The sequence below is a fragment of the Phallusia mammillata genome, chromosome 8 (genome assembly GCF_965637545.1).
Source record: "Phallusia mammillata chromosome 8, kaPhaMamm4.hap1.1, whole genome shotgun sequence".
Classification (NCBI taxonomy): Eukaryota; Metazoa; Chordata; class Ascidiacea; order Phlebobranchia; family Ascidiidae; genus Phallusia; species Phallusia mammillata.
The window spans coordinates 13,736,832-13,755,759 of NC_137259.1; the positions used below are offsets into that span (position 1 = coordinate 13,736,832).

The 18,928-nt window shown below is 39.6% G+C and overlaps 4 protein-coding genes across 7 annotated transcripts; 2 read left to right on the plus strand and 2 right to left on the minus strand.

Moving 5' to 3' along the window:
- Positions 1–626: 626 nt before the first annotated feature.
- LOC145204415 (leucine-rich repeat-containing protein 73-like) lies at positions 627–4,524 on the plus strand. The gene is made up of 5 exons (XM_080076952.1): positions 627–877; positions 1,053–1,207; positions 1,673–1,833; positions 2,043–2,269; positions 3,752–4,524. Exons 1-5 carry the CDS (start codon positions 761–763, stop codon positions 3,887–3,889), a joined length of 798 nt encoding a protein of 265 aa, XP_079933078.1. The 5' UTR covers positions 627–760; the 3' UTR covers positions 3,890–4,524.
- A 445-nt stretch (positions 4,525–4,969) lies between these two features.
- On the minus strand, positions 4,970–13,755 carry LOC145204414 (uncharacterized). The gene is made up of 4 exons (XM_080076950.1): positions 13,696–13,755; positions 6,400–6,495; positions 6,125–6,172; positions 4,970–5,878 (listed from the first exon to the last, which is right to left on the minus strand). The coding sequence occupies exon 4, from the start codon at positions 5,823–5,825 to the stop codon at positions 5,016–5,018; it is 810 nt and encodes a 269-aa protein (XP_079933076.1). The 5' UTR covers positions 5,826–5,878; positions 6,125–6,172; positions 6,400–6,495; positions 13,696–13,755; the 3' UTR covers positions 4,970–5,015.
- On the plus strand, positions 6,546–13,572 carry LOC145204413 (uncharacterized). 4 transcript variants are annotated; one of them, XR_013853486.1, is made up of 2 exons: positions 6,546–13,466; positions 13,531–13,572. XR_013853486.1 is itself a non-coding variant. In XM_080076948.1 (2 exons), exon 2 carries the CDS (start codon positions 7,229–7,231, stop codon positions 12,923–12,925), a length of 5,697 nt encoding a protein of 1,898 aa, XP_079933074.1. In that variant the 5' UTR covers positions 6,546–6,979; positions 7,044–7,228; the 3' UTR covers positions 12,926–13,572. The 4 variants fall into 4 exon arrangements, 2 of the variants coding, with proteins under 2 accessions (XP_079933074.1, XP_079933075.1); XR_013853487.1 differs by having other exon boundaries at positions 6,546–13,339; positions 13,409–13,572; XM_080076948.1 differs by having other exon boundaries at positions 6,546–6,979; positions 7,044–13,572.
- A 2,195-nt stretch (positions 13,756–15,950) lies between the features above and the next one.
- LOC145205370 (ubiquitin domain-containing protein UBFD1-like) lies at positions 15,951–18,928 on the minus strand. Its single transcript, XM_080078069.1, has 5 exons — positions 18,570–18,928; positions 17,822–18,009; positions 17,652–17,759; positions 16,454–16,620; positions 15,951–16,136 (listed from the first exon to the last, which is right to left on the minus strand). Exons 1-5 carry the CDS (start codon positions 18,832–18,834, stop codon positions 16,058–16,060), a joined length of 807 nt encoding a protein of 268 aa, XP_079934195.1. The 5' UTR covers positions 18,835–18,928; the 3' UTR covers positions 15,951–16,057.

Below are 18,928 nucleotides of genomic sequence, written 5' to 3' on the forward strand. Positions count from 1 at the left end.
ATAGGCTACTGTGGCAGAGATTTGCTTTTCCAAGTCTAAAAGCTGTGTTCAAATTTCTGACCTAAATTTGTGCTTTCAAACGTGTAAAATCGCGGAAATCTCAACCAAAAAACTGACATAATCCATTGTAATCCAAAAAATACCCAACACAACAACAACTTAAGGACCTCCGCTTAGCGTTTACGTGATAGCGCATTAAAAGGTAACATGTGTCGTTCAAGCATCGGTTATACCTTTTGCCTTTGAGCTGTACATGAACCCGACGCTAACTACTACAAGTCATACGCGAGAAAAAATAAAAAACGTTTTTTAAGTGTGAGGCGTTCGCCGAAAAGCTTGCCATGTTTACGCGCTTTTGCCACGACCTGATTTTGTTGACATTTTAGTTTATTTTCCTCGTGCTGTTTTCTCATTTCTTGTGAATGAAAAATGTGTTGTTAGTGCTGCCCAAAATTTAAACAAAATGATCTTTTCTGTAAATCAGTGATTTTAGCAATAAAATAAATTAAAAAATCCTTGCCCAATGTGACTGAATATATGGTGACTGGATAACGCTGCACCTTTATTTCGCACACTGAATTCTAAGTAGCATTTTTCCAGATTGTACATGTTGAGTGATGGCAAAATTAAGTGATACGTAAAAGTACTACATAACTTCTGGCTGCCTTGCTAGGGCACCAATTTTGTTGCACTGCAAAATACAGATTGTTTTGTTTTCGCGAGAAATTCGATTTGTACAATTGCATAAATTTTAAAAGCTATGCTGAACGGTGTTGTTCAAATCTGTGGCGAGAAACTAACTACAGATGAAATAAAGGAAATATGTTCTTCCGTAAGAAGTCACCAAGTAACTTTACTGTCACTTCGCAAATGCAAGGTAACAAAATCAATTACGATTAATTCTGATTTTACCTGTTCTTCTAACTTCTTTACTTTCCACTGTGAAGTAGACTGACTGTTAAGGATAACTATACAAAAAATTGGCATTTAACCTTGCTACAACCTTATTTCCTTTGTTGTTTGAACGTTTAACTCAAATGATGATAATTTAGATGTCAGATCGAGACTTTGAGCGGCTTATGAGATCTATTGCCAAGACAACTTCAGTACTTCAACTCAACCTCAATCTTGGAGTTTTATCAACAGATGAAAGAGTTCTTCATCTTTCTGATGCATTAAATCTTAACAGATCAATTCAGTCATTATTGTAAGTTATTGTAAGATTTGATTCCAGCATACACCTGTCCGAGCAAAAAAACGGCTCCAGCAACCACGCAAGGGGTTCACTTTCGACCCCAATATCTCGCGAACCAGACAAAGCTAAACGGAAACATTTTAACACAACACTTTTCAAAGCCTTAACAAACCGTTGATGGCCCTCGTTTGAAAAATGATCAAAACTACAAATATTAATACGCTTATGAGTATGACTGCTTAATGCTCTGTAACGCGTTTTGCAGAATAAAAGCCACTGACATATTCTGTTTCTGCAGAGCTTGCCATTTTCAAAAAGCCCTAACTGGTTATTCTAATTTTGGGGGCTCTGCTCCGAATATTAACTTGAAGTTCATGAACCCCTTGCGTGGTTGCCAGGATCGCGTAGGTGTCTGTGTCACACTTGTTATTTCAAAGAAAGCATTGTCAATTAAAACCCGAAAATCTTATTTGACAGTTTGCATGGAAATCCACTAGGTGAAAGGGGATTGGCATTGCTTTCAAAATCACTGTCTTTACATCCTTCAATTGTAAATCTGGATGTTGGGGATTGCAAATTAACAGACAGCTGTGCAAAACTACTTTCAAATCTACTGCCTCCTGATGGTGCTAAATCAGGTACAATTTTTTGTTAACTTGTGTTGTTTATTTATTATAATAAGAGCTTGTGTCTGTTTACTATATGTTAACCTGTTGGTGCACACTTTCTTTTAATCTTCTGTTTAAATTGTATTCATGTTGGGCAATAGCCTCTTAAGTTTTTGTCTTGAAACAAGCTGGTTACAATATATTAATCTGATGCTTTTAAATGATTTGGACTTTTAAAGGGTTAAAAGAGTTGGTCTTGAGTTCAAACCCAGGAATTTCAGAGGTTGGATGGTCAACATTATTTTGTTCTATTGCTGCAAGCTCCTGTCTAAGATCACTAAGTGTTGATTACAACCCGGCAATTGGTGATATAGGAGCAAGAATGTTAGCTGTGATTGTAGCTGGCAGCCACAGCTTACAACATCTTGATATGGAAGTGTGTGGTGTAACAAATACAGCTGCCAAGGTAGTTATAAATACTATATTTTAACAGTAATCACATATATACCTAAGCTATGTAAACATATAAATTTACAATCACTGTGTAAAAGTTTTAACACAGTTGATTGTAAAACTAGTTGTTTGTCCGTATTTTTTTTTCTTTTTTCTGTCCAACGCCCAAAACGTATTTTTTTAAAAACGGCTGTACTGACTAAAGTACAGCATCTCTGAGTGATATGCTTTGTTGTTTGGTGCAATATAAGATATTTCAAAGAATTTTTTATCTTTTTTTTTTTATTTACTCATTTTGACCCCTTAAACCCCCAAATATAGATTTCTGTTTAACGCTGGTTTGTTAAATGCGTTTGGTCAAGAAAGAGTGCTTTAAATTTATTCAAATTTGGACAGATGTTAGTTATTAATCCAGATTTGATCCTCCTGAAGTTTGACCCCAAACGACCGAGCGGTTCACCCACAGGCCCCTAAAACGAAAAAAATTAACGGCTGTACTGACTAAAGTACATAATCTGAGAGTTTCATGCTTAGTTGGTTGGTGCAATGTAAGGTATTCTAAAGAATTTTGTAACTTTTTATTGGATTCACCCATTTTACCCCTTAAACCCCAAAATAATAAGTTTTAGTCAAAAAATACAAGCCCTAATGTGCTGAAATGTTAAACAATTGTTTGCAGTAGGTTATTCGTTCAGTATTTAAAATTTTGCCTTAATCGGCCAAATAGTTACTTTTACAGTCCATAATATGTGTACACTGTCAGTCAGATAGAAGTCTCAACTCTCAAGGGAGTAATTCACTTGTTTACGATTAAGGCGGGTGAATGCAGCGGGATTGCTCAGCTTGACGTCCGGAGCCGGACAGACGTTTTACGAGACAGTTGTGTCGGTGATTAGAAATCAGCTGTTTTTGCGCAGCTTTGCTATGTCGTTTTATTAAGTATCAAGCACATTTTCAGTTGTGGAAAATTGTGTTTAAAAACTGACCTTGAACGACAATATCAAGGTCAAAGCAATAGATTAAATTAAAAGTATTTTTCCCGTTCTTATTTACTGTTTTTTTGTAATTATATGACAATAATGATGCAAAAAGAATACTGACAAAACTTTTGAAGCTGGGTGATTGCTAAAGTTGGTTAAGTTTTTTCTTAAGAATTTAAAAATAACCAGGACATTAAATCCTCACAACCACACGTGTGGGGACCCATTCGTTTTTGCTTGCAATAACAATCATATATATAGATCAAACGATGTGTATAGTAAATTGGTAAATATCGCATAGAATATATAAAATGCAAGTATATCAGAAAGCCACCTTTCTAGTGTTTAATTTGGGATAACCCTGTTGCAAGCATAGAAGATAATCCTGCGTTTGCAGTGAAGTTAAACAAGCACTAGAAATTTTATTATACCTGCAACAATGCAGCACTGGTGATAGGAATTAAAAACCTAATGTCATTAGTGATATTTATTTAATTTTCTTCTTTTTCTTTTAGGTGTTTTTGGATTTGTTTGAGAGTTACCCTACCTCATTGCATGAACTGGTTTTGATTGGAAATTCTGTTTCCAAAAAGCTTTTGAATGAAATTGAAACTTCTTTGAAACACAATCACTCTTCAGATGATGAAAACTAGCACATTGCTTTTGCACTTTAAGTAGTTTGTATTAACACAAACCCCTGTGTTCACTGCTAGTTTGTGTAGATATAGTTCATGTACCATTGTGATTCAAAACTCTAGTGCAGTTTTTTACCTTGATGGATATTGTTGCTTTTAAAGTATTTCATGTAGATGCAAAATCATGTTGCCAGTTTGTGTTGTGCAGTTTTTTTACAACAAACATTTTTTATGACATACCTTAAATTGCAAAATTTATTCATTGTTTTAAGTGACATTTTACTCCATTTTGTATGTTTACCATTCATAATACTTTTTATGTTTCTTATTCATAGAGTTTTCATATTTGATAGTGTACTGCTAAAAACACTGCTCACTGTATTATTTCTTTTTTACTGTTGCAGTAATGTAACTGCCCACTTGTTCTTTAGTGTAGTGTGACTAGTATTGACATTTTCCTGTAATATGTTTTGGTTTTTAGTTACATACTATTCACATGTAAAAATTCATTTAGATTTTTTAATCTGTTTTGCTTCTAGAGTATATTTGGAATTGCCTTTATTCAAAGTAGTGCACCAATAGGTGCATTTTCAATAACCTTGATAGATTGGCCTACCTTGAAAATAAGTAGAAAAATAAACCCTATGATCATGTTTCAAAAGTCCACAGGCTCAGATTATGATGTATAGCTAAATTAAAACTACAAGACTGTTAAGTGTAATAATTCAGTAATCAACTGCTGTTTATCAAATTGGACTTGCCTATAACTAATCCATGATTTGAGATCGTTCTGCTGATACAACGTTGTCCTGGTTTTTAATTTACCAAGTAAAATATTTTATTTACAAACGCTGTTTTACAGTTTATTAAAGATTACATGAAATTGTTTAAACTTGGAAGGGCGGCCCTCCGATTGTTGGAAGGAAATATGTGGAGAAACGGAGGCTTCTTTGTTCATTGTCTTTTTTTGTTAGAAAATCGGTTTTGACAGCATTTTTTTAAATTCGCATTTTCATTTCCGTACAATAATAATAGCTTCACAGTTTGATTAGGGTGTCAACTGTTTTTGTTTGTCACTCTTGTACGCCAATCCATTCATTCCAAGTAATTGAAGAAAGAAGATAGCTTCACATTGTTGGTGGTATTAATGTTTGGCACTGCTTGAAAGCCTTTTTCGCATGCGAAGCAGCATGCTGTTACTTCTCCTGCTTAACTCTATGCTCGCCTGTTGTTCCTCGGTGTTGTCATAATCCTTTGCTTTTGCCTTGGATTCCAGTGCTTCAGTAAACATTTGCACAGCCTCAGAATAGCGCAAAACGCTGTAATAAGACGCACCTAAATTGTGAAGACACAGCCCATGAACTTGCATCTCTTGTGCCTGCGCGCCGAATTCATCATTTAAAAGAGCAAGAGCTGCTTTTATTGTTTCTTCTTCGCCTGTGCGATCTCCAACTAGAGCTTTGACGTGCGCTATATTAATGTTACACCAGGCTACACGTAAAGTAGTGAACTTTTTGTCTCCAGTTACTGCTGAGGCCACTTTAAATTTCAGGTGATGCATCACCGGGATCACATGTTTTTTCAGTTGTTGTTCGTACTTCGACTTTGAGGATCGATTTGAGGCAAGCTTGATACACGTTTCCCTCATACCCAGCACACAGCTACTAATTCCTAAGATTGCGTTTTTAGGTTCAGACTCTAGTACCTCATAAAGGTACGCAGCAACTTGGTAAAACAGCAGTGATTCAAAGTGATTGCCTTTTCCTTCGAGGTTCTCGGCAAAGACTTTCACATCAAGAGGACGAGCGTCCACGTGACGAACAATGCTGTTTGCTACGTCACAGCAGGTTCTAGAAGCTTCTTCAAAATGACTGGTTTTCATGCAGCAAACGTGGTATTGGACAAGAAACGCGCCGTCCCGTAGTTCGCTAGTCATTTTGTATTTGCTTGACATCAAGTTGTAAGCTTTGTCGTGTGAGCCTTTCTTGGTGAGTGAGGAAACTTCGTCTGTAACAAATGTAATCAGGTAAAAGCTACTATACGACTACAAATAAACCTTGGCTTACATAATAGCATAGATGTAGATGTTGTTGGTATAAAAACCATTGCAGTCGGATAAACATTTGATATTGTGCAATCACCTCAAATAGGTTTATCCAACTATATTTTTACTCTCGGGTGTAAATAAGAGACTCAAACCATACAGTTAAAAATAGCCTACACAAAGTTTTTAATTGTAAAAGCTGATGTCACCTTTTAAAATGAAGACTTCTTCCAATTTTGGCTTGGTGTTTTCTAAACCTTTGAATATATGGTTGTATAATGACTGATTTGCATTTTTAAACAAACAGCTAACACTGACATGTATTAATTTACATACATATAAAATGTAACAACTAAATATGCAACTTTAGCCCCCATTTACGTCAAACTGCTTGTGACTTATTGCATTTGGGTAAATATATAATATGCACAATGAACTTAAATTAATCATAATCACAGTATTGTCGCTGGGATAAGTGACTCACTTTGAGGTGATCGTGGAGACGATGTGTGTTGTGGAGTGACAATCGGTGACGGTCTGTCACTCTCCTGGCTATTGTTTGTTGTCAAAGACACCGAATCTGCATCAAACGCAATCACGGTTATAAATATGTTACGTTAATACTACTGTTACGTCGTTTTCGCCAACTGTTGTGAACATAACTTTGCCCAGCAAAACGTATAACAATTGTCCTGTGACGCAACAGTTAGTGTTCCATTGCGTGACAATTAATGTTCTAATGCGTGACGTCAATTGCCTGTGTACTGTGTATGTTGCAATCATTTGTAACTTGCCTCGTGGTGTACGTTTGTAAACTGCTGACAGGCATAATTTGAATTGAAGCCATCAATCTAAACTTTGATACCTTTATTTAGCAGCTAGAAAGTATAAATAAATTGCTGAGTTGATAAAGCTGCATTTGTGAATCATTTTGCTGGTAAGTTTGGCTTTGTACTGTAATGTGAAGTTTTGTTCTAAAACTGTAAATGTTTGGTTATTTGTGCAGGATTTGTTCGGCCTTTAAAACATCATTAAATACCAAAACCCCTGTGGCCAAACAGTCGGTATGTTTACTTGTTGTGTTTCGAGTGCGATTTGTGCTTTATACGTTTTCGTTTTCATTCGCAGAAAAACCGGAATTGACCATACCATTAAAACGAATTGTCGTTCCTTTATGGTGTCCGCGTTTTTTATTGAGCCACATTGTGTGACGTTTTCGTGAAAACAGGGGAACACGCGACAGAAAACGTTACATAAAAGTTTTTCGACTGGCCGACTGTCAATTGTCTAGTACCAACGCAATCACGACGAAGATGGCAGCAGACGATCCCGAATTCGATTTAGACGACGTGAACCAACGCACGGAAGAATGGGTCGAAGCGAGTGTTCACTCCTTCCGCGATGGCGAACCCTCTACATCGAATCCGCTGGAGAATGTAGCGCAACGCCCACCCTCAGTGGATGGTTCGGTGATAAGTAGCGTGCGCACATTATCTAGTTCGGCTATCTTAGAAATGAAGCGGAGATCTAAATTAAAATTGCAAAGTTTACGTATGCGAATACAGCAGAATTATGAGTTACAGTCTATCCAAAGGGAGAGGGAACGTGTTGAACGTGAAGAAGAAAGTCGGCACCGCGAAGAAGAGCGTCAGCGCCGCGAAGAAGAAGAACTTTGTTCGCGCGAAGAAAAGGATAGACGACGAAAATTGGATGAGATGGAAAAGGCAATCCGTTTCAAACACGCACTCCACATGGCGGAGCTGGAAGTGAACTCCTACGAGGAAGACCCCGTTGAAGTACCCCTATCTGTTCCATTGGAAGGATTAGGTACGGCAGTTACACAGACCTTGATTACAAAGTCCAACGAACCAAGTAAGTCTGTTCCGTCACCTATTAAACCCAGAAAACTAGTTTTGAAGCCCGAAGCCACTCCGTTCGAGCCTAAATGCCGTTGTAATTGTGCAAACACCAGTAGTGTCGTTGGCGAAGTCCGCGAATTGTCTGTGTCTGATCTGCCAGTATGTGCTTTGCCGGAGCCCCAACCGTCGACTAGTAATCAGCGACCTGTTAAGAAAGATTCTAGACTGCCACCCCCACAGATATCAAAGTTTGCCGGTGATCCTATGGAGTACCATGCCTTTATTCGTAGCTTTAAATGCCATATTGCTGAACATGTTTCTGACGACGACGTGCGCCTCAGTTACTTGCAGCAATTTTGTGTCGGTGATGCTAACGATTTGATTAAGCATTGTTCCATGCTCAGTGGAGAAGGAGGATACGCCGAGGCCCTAAAACTGCTAAAGGAAAATTATGGCAAGGATCACATCATTGCGCGCACCTGCTTAAACCAACTACAGTACGGACCGAAACTTCGCTCGGAAGACGTCCATAGCATGCAGAAATTCGCGAGGTTGATGAAGACATGTCAAGTGGTACTATCCCAAATCGAAGGCAACGCAGGTTTGGACACATTTCAAAATTTGTTGGCGATTGTGCGTCGTTTGTCCAGTGACATGCAAGAGCAATGGGACAAAGAGGTCGCCCGTATAATTAAAACATACGATCGAGAACCTAATTTCGACGACCTCACCGAATTTGTCGATAATCAAGCTGCCGTGGCAAGTTCGTCGTTTAGACGGGCCCATCACCCCGTACGGGAGACGCCTAGTGGTCAAAGAAAAAATAGGGCTGCGACGTACGTCGTGTCGTCTGAGCTGCCGGGAACTGAAGCCCCGCAGGCTCGCTGTTTGTTTTGTACAGGGCTCCATGATTTGACCACTTGCAATTCGTTTGAAAAGAAGCCTGTCTACCAACGATACGAATTTGCACGAAGGCAAAGACTGTGCTTTAAGTGTTTGCAGAAAGGACATAATGCAAGAGATTGCAAGGAGGAGGATCCGTGCAAGATCTCCGGTTGTGATTCCAACTCTCATCATACGCTGCTACATCGGGAGGTTTCTAGAGCAGAAGCCAACCGCAGTTCTGCTCCTGAAGAAAAGGTAACCAGTGAAGTTAATTCATTTCACTTGGCGTCAGATTCCAAGCCCTCTGCAATATGTGGCAATACCAGTATATGTGGTGATATGTACATGAATATCGTACCAGTTCGGGCGCGAAATGGCAACATAGAATTTCTCACTTATGCATTTTTGGACTCTGGTGCCACTAAATCTATGTGTAGTCAACGGCTAGTGGATGCCCTACACTTGCAAGGGGAGTCTCGTACTGTATCGCTTCGAACTGTAGGCCACGAGCAAACTATGTCAACAAAAATAGTTTCCCTGTCTGTTGCTCCTGCCTTCGATGATGGACCTAGTATTAATCTTAACAGTGTAATGGCCATCGATAAGCTTCCGGTAAAAACTAACAAGTTACCATCAAAGACTAAACTGAAAAGGATGTCATACTTGCGCGGTTTAGAGTTTCCACAGATCGAAGGTGGAGAAGTGACACTTATGATTGGCGTCGATGCTCCTGAACTGATGGTTTTCCAGGAGACGCGCTGCGGCAGCCGCGAACAACCCATTGCAGTAAAAACGGCCCTTGGGTGGTCTTTGTTGGGGCCATCGTTTGTGCCCACCAGCGGAACACGCATTGATTTAAACTACGTAAGTAGTTTTGACGACAACGTGAGCAAAGAGATCGACTGTCTGTGGAGAACCGATTTTTCTGATTTAACCATAATTGATGACAAGAGAATTTCGCGTGAAGACCGATCGGCGCTCGAAATTATGAAACGGGACGTGTTGCATGTAGACGGCCATTATCAGTTGCCCTTGCTGTGGAAAGGAAATCAAACTCAACTTCCGCCAAACCGCGTGTTGGCAGAAAGAAGACTCCGTTCTCTCGAACGAAGACTAAAGAAGGACGAGAAACTTCGTGAGCGATACGTTGGCACTGTGGAAACCTATATCCAAAAGGGATACGCGAAAAGGATCTCTTCGCACGATCGCGGCCAAAGTAAACGAGAGTGGTATCTTCCACATCACCCTGTTTTGCACCCGCGCAAGCCTGACAAGGTGCGCGTCGTGTTCGATTGTGCCGCAAAGCACGCAGGCGTTGCATTAAACGATGCCCTAATGAGTGGCCCAGATCTGATGAACAACTTAGTAGGCGTCCTGACAAGGTTCAGAAAGGAACCCGTGGCGGTTGTGTCAGACATTGAATCCATGTTTCATCAAATCCGGGTAAGGCCAGAAGACACTGCGAGCCTTCGTTTCTTGTGGTGGCCCAAGGGCGATCTGTCCAAGCCAGCGGAAGACCACGAGATGACTGTACATCTTTTTGGCGCAACATCCTCTCCGAGCTGCGCCGCTTTCAGCTTGCTCCAAACTGCGGAAGAGTTTGGCCACGAGTTCAGTGCTGCAGCTACTACAGCGCTAAAATCAAATTTCTACGTGGACGATTGCCTTGCAAGCGTGGCGACCGAGGACGAAGCAATTATGTTGGTGAAAGACTTAGGTCAGCTCCTGCAAAGAGGTGGCTTCCACCTAACCAAGTGGATGAGCAACAGTAATAGAGTTTTACAATCAATTCCTTCTGACGAACGGTCCAAGATGGCGAAGAATCATGATCTTAATTCGGACGTAGCTGGAAGAATTTTGGGCGTGTTTTGGAACGTCCCAAATGACGAATTTGGATTTGATGTGCAGATGCCGAATAAGTCGCTGACGCGCCGTGGAATTTTGTCTGCCGTCAGTGCGCTGTACGACCCCTTAGGTCTTGTTGCTCCTGTTACAGTAAGTGCCAAAATACTTTTGCAGGACCTTTGTCGTCAAGGGTTAGGATGGGACGAAGATATTTCAAATGAAGATGCTAATCGTTGGAGAAGCTGGATGGAGGGACTTCCTATGTTAAGCCAAGTACGGGTTCAACGCTGCATTAAACCTCCTTCCTTTGGAAAGATAGTTAAGATGGAAATGCACCATTTTGCTGACGCATCGTCTTCGGCCTACGGGGCAGTTTCTTATCTGCGCCTTGTTAACCACAATACGCAGGTGCACTGTTGTTTTTTGCTTGGCAAGTCACGACTTGCACCGATACATACGGTATCCATACCACGCTTGGAGTTGACGGCAGCGGTGCTAGCGGTTAAAATGGATGGCTTTCTGCGACGAGAGTTGGGCTGTCCCGACTGCGAATCGACGTTCTGGACAGATTCCATGTCGGTGTTGATGAGCATTAGGAATTCTACAAAACGTTTCGAAACCTTTGTAGCAAACCGACTGGCAAAGATTGACAGTGGAAGCAGAAGTGAGCAGTGGCGACATGTTCCATCCAAATTAAACCCTGCCGACGACGCCTCACGTGGCTTGTCTGTGAAGAAAATGGTGAATAACAACGTTTGGCTAACCGGTCCACGGTTTCTTTGGGGTGACGAATCTACTTGGCCTAAAGAAGAAGAAGTTTCAAATAGAGATGATATTTTAATGGAAGCAAAGAAGGTCAGTGCAAATTTTACGTGTGGAACCGCTTGCGAGACGGATTCTATCTCAAAACTGATCAATCATTACTCCGATTGGAATCGCCTACGACGTGCAACCGCTTGGTTGTTACGGTATAAGCGCGTTTTATTGTCGAAACGGTGTGCAGATACAAATACGACCATTCCGAAGGGAACCCTTCAGGTTCAAGAGCTTCAAGAAGCTGAATTGGCACTGTTTCGAATTGTGCAACAACAAGCCTTTCCAGAGGTGCTTGAAAATCTGCGAAAAGGCAATGGTCAGTGGAAGAAAACGAAGAACTCTCGAACGTTTGACAAGCTTGGCCCCACCCTTAGCAACGGTCTCCTACGCGTTGGAGGGAGACTTGAATTGGCCTCTATTTCGGATGATGCGAAGCATCCTATTATACTTCCAGGCAGACATCACCTCACCGACTTACTGATTGTCAAGTTTCATAAGGACGTAGGTCACTCAGGAATGAGTCACACCTGGTCTGAAATCCGTCAAAAATTTTGGATTATAAAGGGCGGAGCCGCTGTACGCCGTGTGTTGGGCAATTGTGTGTTTTGCAGGAAACGAAATGCGCCCGTTGGCGAGCAACTTATGGCCAGATTGCCGATTGATCGTGTGAACTCCCATAGCCCCGCGTTCACGTACGTTGGCGTTGATTATTTTGGACCGCTAATGGTGCGCCAAGCAAGAAGCCAAGTGAAGGTGTACGGCTGTCTATTTACCTGCATGACGGTCAGGGCAGTGCATCTGGAGGTAGCTGACAGTTTGTCAACGAGTGCTTTTATCAACTGCCTGCGAAGATTCATCGGACGACGTGGCAGACCAACTAAGATTTGCAGCGACAATGGAACAAATTTTGTCGGAGCCGTGCGTGAGCTAAAAGAGGCTATCGGAAGATGGAATCAACAGAGCATTGATGACTTCTTGAGACAACAGGACATCCAATGGTCTTTTAATCCTCCTGCGGCAAGCCATATGGGTGGCGTCTGGGAAAGAATGATCAGGTCTGTAAGAAGAGTTCTTTCTGCGTTGCTGACGGCACAAAGCGTGACCCGCGACACCCTTGAAACGGTGCTTGTTGAAGCGGAGTCCATTCTCAACAGTAGACCCATTGTTCCAGTGGTGATGGATCCACAATCGGACGAGCCGCTGACTCCCAATCATTTAATTTTGTTGCGTCCGTCGCCCAACATGCCACCTGGCGTGTTCGTGAAGAAGGACTGTTACGTTCGCCACCATTGGCGACAAGTGCAATACCTGGCTGACCAATTTTGGCGTCGCTGGGTGCGAGAATACTTACCCACTGTCATTGAACGACAGAAGTGGTTTTCGAAGCAGAGGAACGTCGAGGCAGGCGACCTAGTGTTGGTTGTGGACGAATCCATTCCGCGAGCACGTTGGAGAATCGGCCGAGTGATTTCGACCTTTCCGGATGCGCATGGTGTCGTGCGCTCTGCACTGGTAGGAACCGGTGCCACCTCCGTCAGACGACCCATCACCAAACTGTGTTTAGTGATGGACTCCCGCGGTGATTGCGCGACCGGCAAATTGTAAACTGTTTGCGATGTTCATTTTCGTTCGTTTTGTTCGGTATATATTCAACGACGTTTTGTGTTTTAGAATGTATGCTCCCCTGGAGATACATTCGGGTGGGGGTATGTTACGTCGTTTTCGCCAACTGTTGTGAACATAACTTTGCCCAGCAAAACGTATAACAATTGTCCTGTGACGCAACAGTTAGTGTTCCATTGCGTGACAATTAATGTTCTAATGCGTGACGTCAATTGCCTGTGTACTGTGTATGTTGCAATCATTTGTAACTTGCCTCGTGGTGTACGTTTGTAAACTGCTGACAGGCATAATTTGAATTGAAGCCATCAATCTAAACTTTGATACCTTTATTTAGCAGCTAGAAAGTATAAATAAATTGCTGAGTTGATAAAGCTGCATTTGTGAATCATTTTGCTGGTAAGTTTGGCTTTGTACTGTAATGTGAAGTTTTGTTCTAAAACTGTAAATGTTTGGTTATTTGTGCAGGATTTGTTCGGCCTTTAAAACATCATTAAATACCAAAACCCCTGTGGCCAAACAGTCGGTATGTTTACTTGTTGTGTTTCGAGTGCGATTTGTGCTTTATACGTTTTCGTTTTCATTCGCAGAAAAACCGGAATTGACCATACCATTAAAACGAATTGTCGTTCCTTTATGGTGTCCGCGTTTTTTATTGAGCCACATTGTGTGACGTTTTCGTGAAAACAGGGGAACACGCGACAGAAAACGTTACAACTACAGGAAACCGTTTTGATCTTTTATGTCCTACTTACCAACATGGTCCGCGTGAAGACCTATCGACCTGCAAAATATTATAATAAGGTTTTACCCAAAACGCATAAAGTCCAACCTTGACCTTTGTACACAAAACTTACGATTTGAGTTTACTTATTCACTAACGTTAGCGTAAATGCGGCTGTACAAGGAAGGAACCCTTTAGATGCCCTGAGCACACGACTTTGGTGCCCGATGCCAATGTGGATTAATTGTGACTGGATAGTGGATAAGTAGCAAGCGAATAGAGTTTTAAGGCTAAATATTTTGATGCGTTGCAATATTTACATTCATTACACGACGCGTGTTAAAGTCACCACTGAAAGTTTAGTCATTAATAGTATCTATTATCCCGTTTCCATGGCCTACGGTCTGATCGGACTTGTGGTCAAAATGTGGACCAGCAGCAACTACGTTACTTTAGGCTAAAACAATAATAACATGCAATAACTTTATTCTAGAATTTGTTTAAAAGGCATCGATAATAACTATACTTTCACAAAACTGTTTACAACCAGACACCGGCAACAACTATCGAAAAGTTCCGATCCTTGCGAGGAGGTCCGCGAAAACGCTTTTATTGCGTCCGATCGGACGAAAAAAGCTAAAAAATCCGATCGGGCCATCGGCCATGGAAACAGGATAAATGCTGTCCCTTCTAAATTCTGATTTCTTGCACTCGTATATACTTTGCTTACTGGTTAATCCGACTGTTTACATATGCAAGATTAACGGTGCGAGGTATGACACATTTGTTGCCAAAACGTTTGTTGTTATGTATAGGAAGCGTTACAGCCTTCTTGTCCCAGCGTTACAACCGGTCTTAATTTGGTTTAGTCTTTATACAAACCTGTGATCTTCATGCTTTACCACAACTTGCAAGTTTAAGTGGACTGGTGTGGTGTTGTCGTCTGTACTACAGTTCCTATGCATATTTGCCATTAACTCGAATTGTATTTTTGTAGCCGACACTAAACCTTTGTCACAAATTAAATGTATTTGACAGACTGTAACCACAAAACATAATCACAATTCACAACATTTCTTGCATCGTATTTTAACAGCTGGTATAACCTGGAATAGAACTTTTTTTTCTAAAAAACGCCTGGACTTCTTACTAGTTCCACTTATGAGACACATTTCGAAAAAAAAATACCGCAGAAATTAATTTCGACTTGTAAATTGGCTCGAAGTTCTCCAGGTGTATTTTTCACTTTTAATAGCTAAAACTTAAAAACTTTCAATAACATATAATCCTAACTGGACATGGAATTTGCTTTGTTAGATGAAATAACAGGTAACCCCAACTAAAATAAACAACTACCTGTACAAAAACATACTACAGTATCTCTTGCAGTTTTTCATATCCTTTCAACCTGTTTCAACCTTGCAATAGGTGTTTACTGAGGCCCACGCTAGCATCATTGTACGGTTTCCACTGGCATCACAGGTGGGCGAAATGTGCATGATTCACAACTACACATTCATTTGTGTTTTGGCTAAATAGTGATTGTATGCTGCAACGCATTAGTTCATCGTTTGTCCGTGGATATCTATGGCTTACAAATAAATTGTGATTGCATAACGACGTATTGGGTAAATTTGAATTCATTCCCAAAATAAACAGGTTACGTTACCAACAAGCACCGCGCAGAATGTAGCCTACTATAGTCCAGTGGTTCTTAACCAGGGACCAACAAAGTTTGAGAACCAACTGCTTTATTGTCTACACATAGACTAATCATTTGGATTAAAAAGGCTTTCACTGTTCCGTACTTTTGCTTAGCTTGGTCCGCTATCAAAACATTTTTTCAAAGATACAAGTACGTTTTGCTTGCAGCAATTTTTTTTAAATGCCCAAACCTTTGCGTGATCTTTTATCGTTTTTTGCTGTTATAGAGACCATCAAAGTTAAGAGATTGACACACTGATATATTATGATCACTCTTAGAACACATTTTAATAGTTTCAGCAAAAGTAGGTGAGTCCAAGCAAAATTTTGCATTTCTTTTGCTAACTTAAATCATGACAAAAATTGAACATACATAACAAAAGATTCGTCGCACTTGATGCTCGTCAAATTAAAAAGCTGAGATGTGTTTTGTTTGTATTTCCTGTCTGACCACGTACCTAGTCGTCCCATTAATAATGTACATGATCTATAGGTGTATACTTCTAGATTTAATGATTTGGTAGCCATAGAAAAATTGGTCTTTCTGTATATTCACACATAGTAGCAAAAAACACAAGAAAGAACAAGTGAAAGCAGTTTTATTAGAATAAACGAACGTGAAAAAGTCAGCGAATCGCGCTAACTGTATAAAATGGCGGGAACCGAAGGATTGCACGAACGTAACTGCGTCAAAAAAGTTGCCACTGCCCCAGGATCAAGTCTTTGATTCCTTTTACGTATTGCGCTGGTACCCAGTATATCCAATACCTGAATAAATCAAAATCAAAAAAAAATTCCTTCAAAAAAAATTTATTATGTTGATTGAATCAGTAAATTTTAATCTAGCGACGTAAACATTTATAAAATACCGGCAAAAGACTGAAGACAAAGCTTACTCGTAAACAAAACCAATAATCCAGTAAACTTGGCTATTTTGAGATATGACTTGCATTGGTATATAACCTTTAAATTTTGTGAAAGAACAGACCATAATCGCAAAATTAACAGCAGGTAAAGTACCAAGGGTATGTTTAACTATTTGATAGTCGCAATAAACATTGTGGTACAATCACACAGCATTGTACCTGCTTTGTTCCGTCGGGCCTCTCTGTAGCGCCAACATGTGGTATTCTTCATGACCGTGAATTGGTTCGGATACAACTTGTTTGATGGACGTCATATTTACTTTGTCTGTGCGTTCTTTAGTTCCAATCCATACTTGATCAGATTCTAACTTGAACGTAAGACGAACCTGCGTTTAATAAACAAATTTTTTTCACACTTTTACGGAGCTTTTTATTTAATGCCCATTTTTAGTTCATAACATTGCAATGAAAAACAACAAGTCATACACTTTACTAAAATACTTCAACAGAACTTACTACATTTCTTTTAGAGTAAGGAAAAGAAAAAATAAGGAAAAATCATGAACAGTAAAACAAACTGTTTGCAAACCAAAAGGGTGTCTTTAAACATTTTGTTTTACACACACATATATTTTTTTGAAAAGGGAAGAAAATTTGTCTGCTTTGTTACCACATTTTTAACTTTGGGTCCTATATTGTTGTTTTTGTACAAGGTTCCTCAAAAAAGTTTCCACAAGATTTTTACCAGCAAAGTACAATACATACTACAAAGAGTAATATACAGAAATTTAAATTGCTCAATAAAATATTTCCACTACCTCACATTTTTAAAAATGTTTAATAATTTTATCGGTTTTAGGAACCTAGAGAGTCAAACGCAAACATGCATATCACAATGCAATGTTACACAAAAAGTCCCACCTATGTAGGGCAAGTGCTGAAACTAAAGGGTCCCAAAGCGATAGGCACACCACAATAGCATGTGGTTACTGTCCAAATGATTTGCAAAAGTTGTGATTTGATATGTTATATATATATCCATAATAGTCAAACACTACAATAGAAGTGTGAAAACTTATTCAACCGAATTAAATAAAAAAAGATTTTATGCATCACAAAAAGCTAGATGAGTGATTGACTAATTGTTGGAGAGGGGAAGCTTAAGGCCCAGTTAAACATACACACAGCCAAGCTGAAGAAAAAAAAAACAAACACACTGAAATGTGACTATTTGAAACTGCTTATGTGTTGCCTTTTTGAGCATTTGCATTAACACACACAGTTTAAACAATAAAGGTACTAATTCTGTGTTAATAAATACAGAAACCATTCAGGCAGTTCAAAATCCAACTAGGTTATTTCACCTTTTAACCTTTGACTTACAAAACGTGAGACATACAAGTTACAAAAGCTGTACCTTATGTCCATATTTGTTGACCATTCCACACAAAGGAACTTCGGGTAAATTTTCATGGCCATTTTTGTATGCTGGCATTGCATCATCAGGAATGCCCCCATCTACTATCTACATACATTTGTTAATATTTTCAGTTAAAAACTGTAAAACAAGTTCTTGCAATTAAATACTTTGGCATGTGGCTTTTGTTTTGATAAAGGTTCTTTTTTGGGTTTCTCTTCCTCCGCTGAAGAAGAGGGTTTGTCACTTGCTTTAGTTGTTGCTAATATAACATCAGTAAGTTTTGACCCAACCAACATCATCTTGGATCCGTTCACTATTCCAGCTTCCGACAATTTTTGCTCATCTTTCACCAAACCTACAAGCAGCTATATTATAGCTTAACGAATTGAAGTGACTGAATTTGTGTTTATGCTTTGTTCCTTGTTTTACTTGCCATATTATTATGATGTCTTGTTATTATTGTTTGTGCTGGCATAAATGTACATTTAATACAGTTCAATTTATTTTTTGAAGTCACACATATGTACATTTTGCAAAAAAAAAAGCATCCAAGATAGGCAAACATCCATCACTATGACATTAATCCATATTTATTTTTTACATGAGCTGAAAAGGTGTGTCAATCTTTTTGAAATGGGCTTCAATTGACTGCAATTTGACTAGGTTTACTCATAGCCACTTTTACATCAGTTACACACTTAGGTGCAAAGTGGAAACGCTAAAATGTTTTTGCAAACATTGTTTTATCAAAAGTTGATTAGATGAGATTATGTCCTGCAACAACTACAACATTTTGCAATAACTGGATCAACACCTTGTGCATTAAACATGACACATAGCTCGGCAGAAGATGTTTGCACAATACTACATTTGCATTTGGTATTATCAAAATCAATTTACAAGTTCACAAAATACCTTTGAACATCAACTTTTGCAGTGCAGGGGGAACTCCAGTTGTGTCATGTAAATGTGCTTTTAGATTTGCAATTGTGTCACTTGCGCTCCAGGAAATTTTAAGTTTTTGCTTGTTGAAAACTACAAGAAAGGATATGTTGTCTGCAACAGGAGTTTCTTTAATCTGCTTTGCATTGTTAGCCTCCGCTGCGTCTCCTTTTGTGGCTTCGACGTTATTTTCCGCTAAAGTTGTTTCTTCTGTGGTGGTCGTAGATGTTTCTTCCATTTTATTACAAATGACTCGTGTTACTGTACATTACAATCAATACAAAAAATACCATTAATAAACGTTTGACAATTACAAGACAAAAACTGTGTTT

Coding starts and splice junctions, on each gene's coding strand:
- LOC145204415 (XM_080076952.1), top strand. CDS start 761: ATGCTGAACGGTGTTGTTCAAATCTGTGGCGAGAAACTAACTACAGAT. Junction 878..1,052: donor TGTCACTTCGCAAATGCAAG/GTAACAAAATCA, acceptor ATGATAATTTAG/ATGTCAGATCGAGACTTTGA. Junction 1,834..2,042: donor TCCTGATGGTGCTAAATCAG/GTACAATTTTTT, acceptor GGACTTTTAAAG/GGTTAAAAGAGTTGGTCTTG.
- LOC145204414 (XM_080076950.1), bottom strand. CDS start 5,825: ATGTCAAGCAAATACAAAATGACTAGCGAACTACGGGACGGCGCGTTT.
- LOC145204413 (XM_080076948.1), top strand. CDS start 7,229: ATGGCAGCAGACGATCCCGAATTCGATTTAGACGACGTGAACCAACGC.
- LOC145205370 (XM_080078069.1), bottom strand. CDS start 18,834: ATGGAAGAAACATCTACGACCACCACAGAAGAAACAACTTTAGCGGAA. Junction 17,760..17,821: donor AACAAAAGCCACATGCCAAA/GTATTTAATTGC, acceptor AAATGTATGTAG/ATAGTAGATGGGGGCATTCC. Junction 16,621..17,651: donor TCAACAAATATGGACATAAG/GTACAGCTTTTG, acceptor TATTAAACGCAG/GTTCGTCTTACGTTCAAGTT.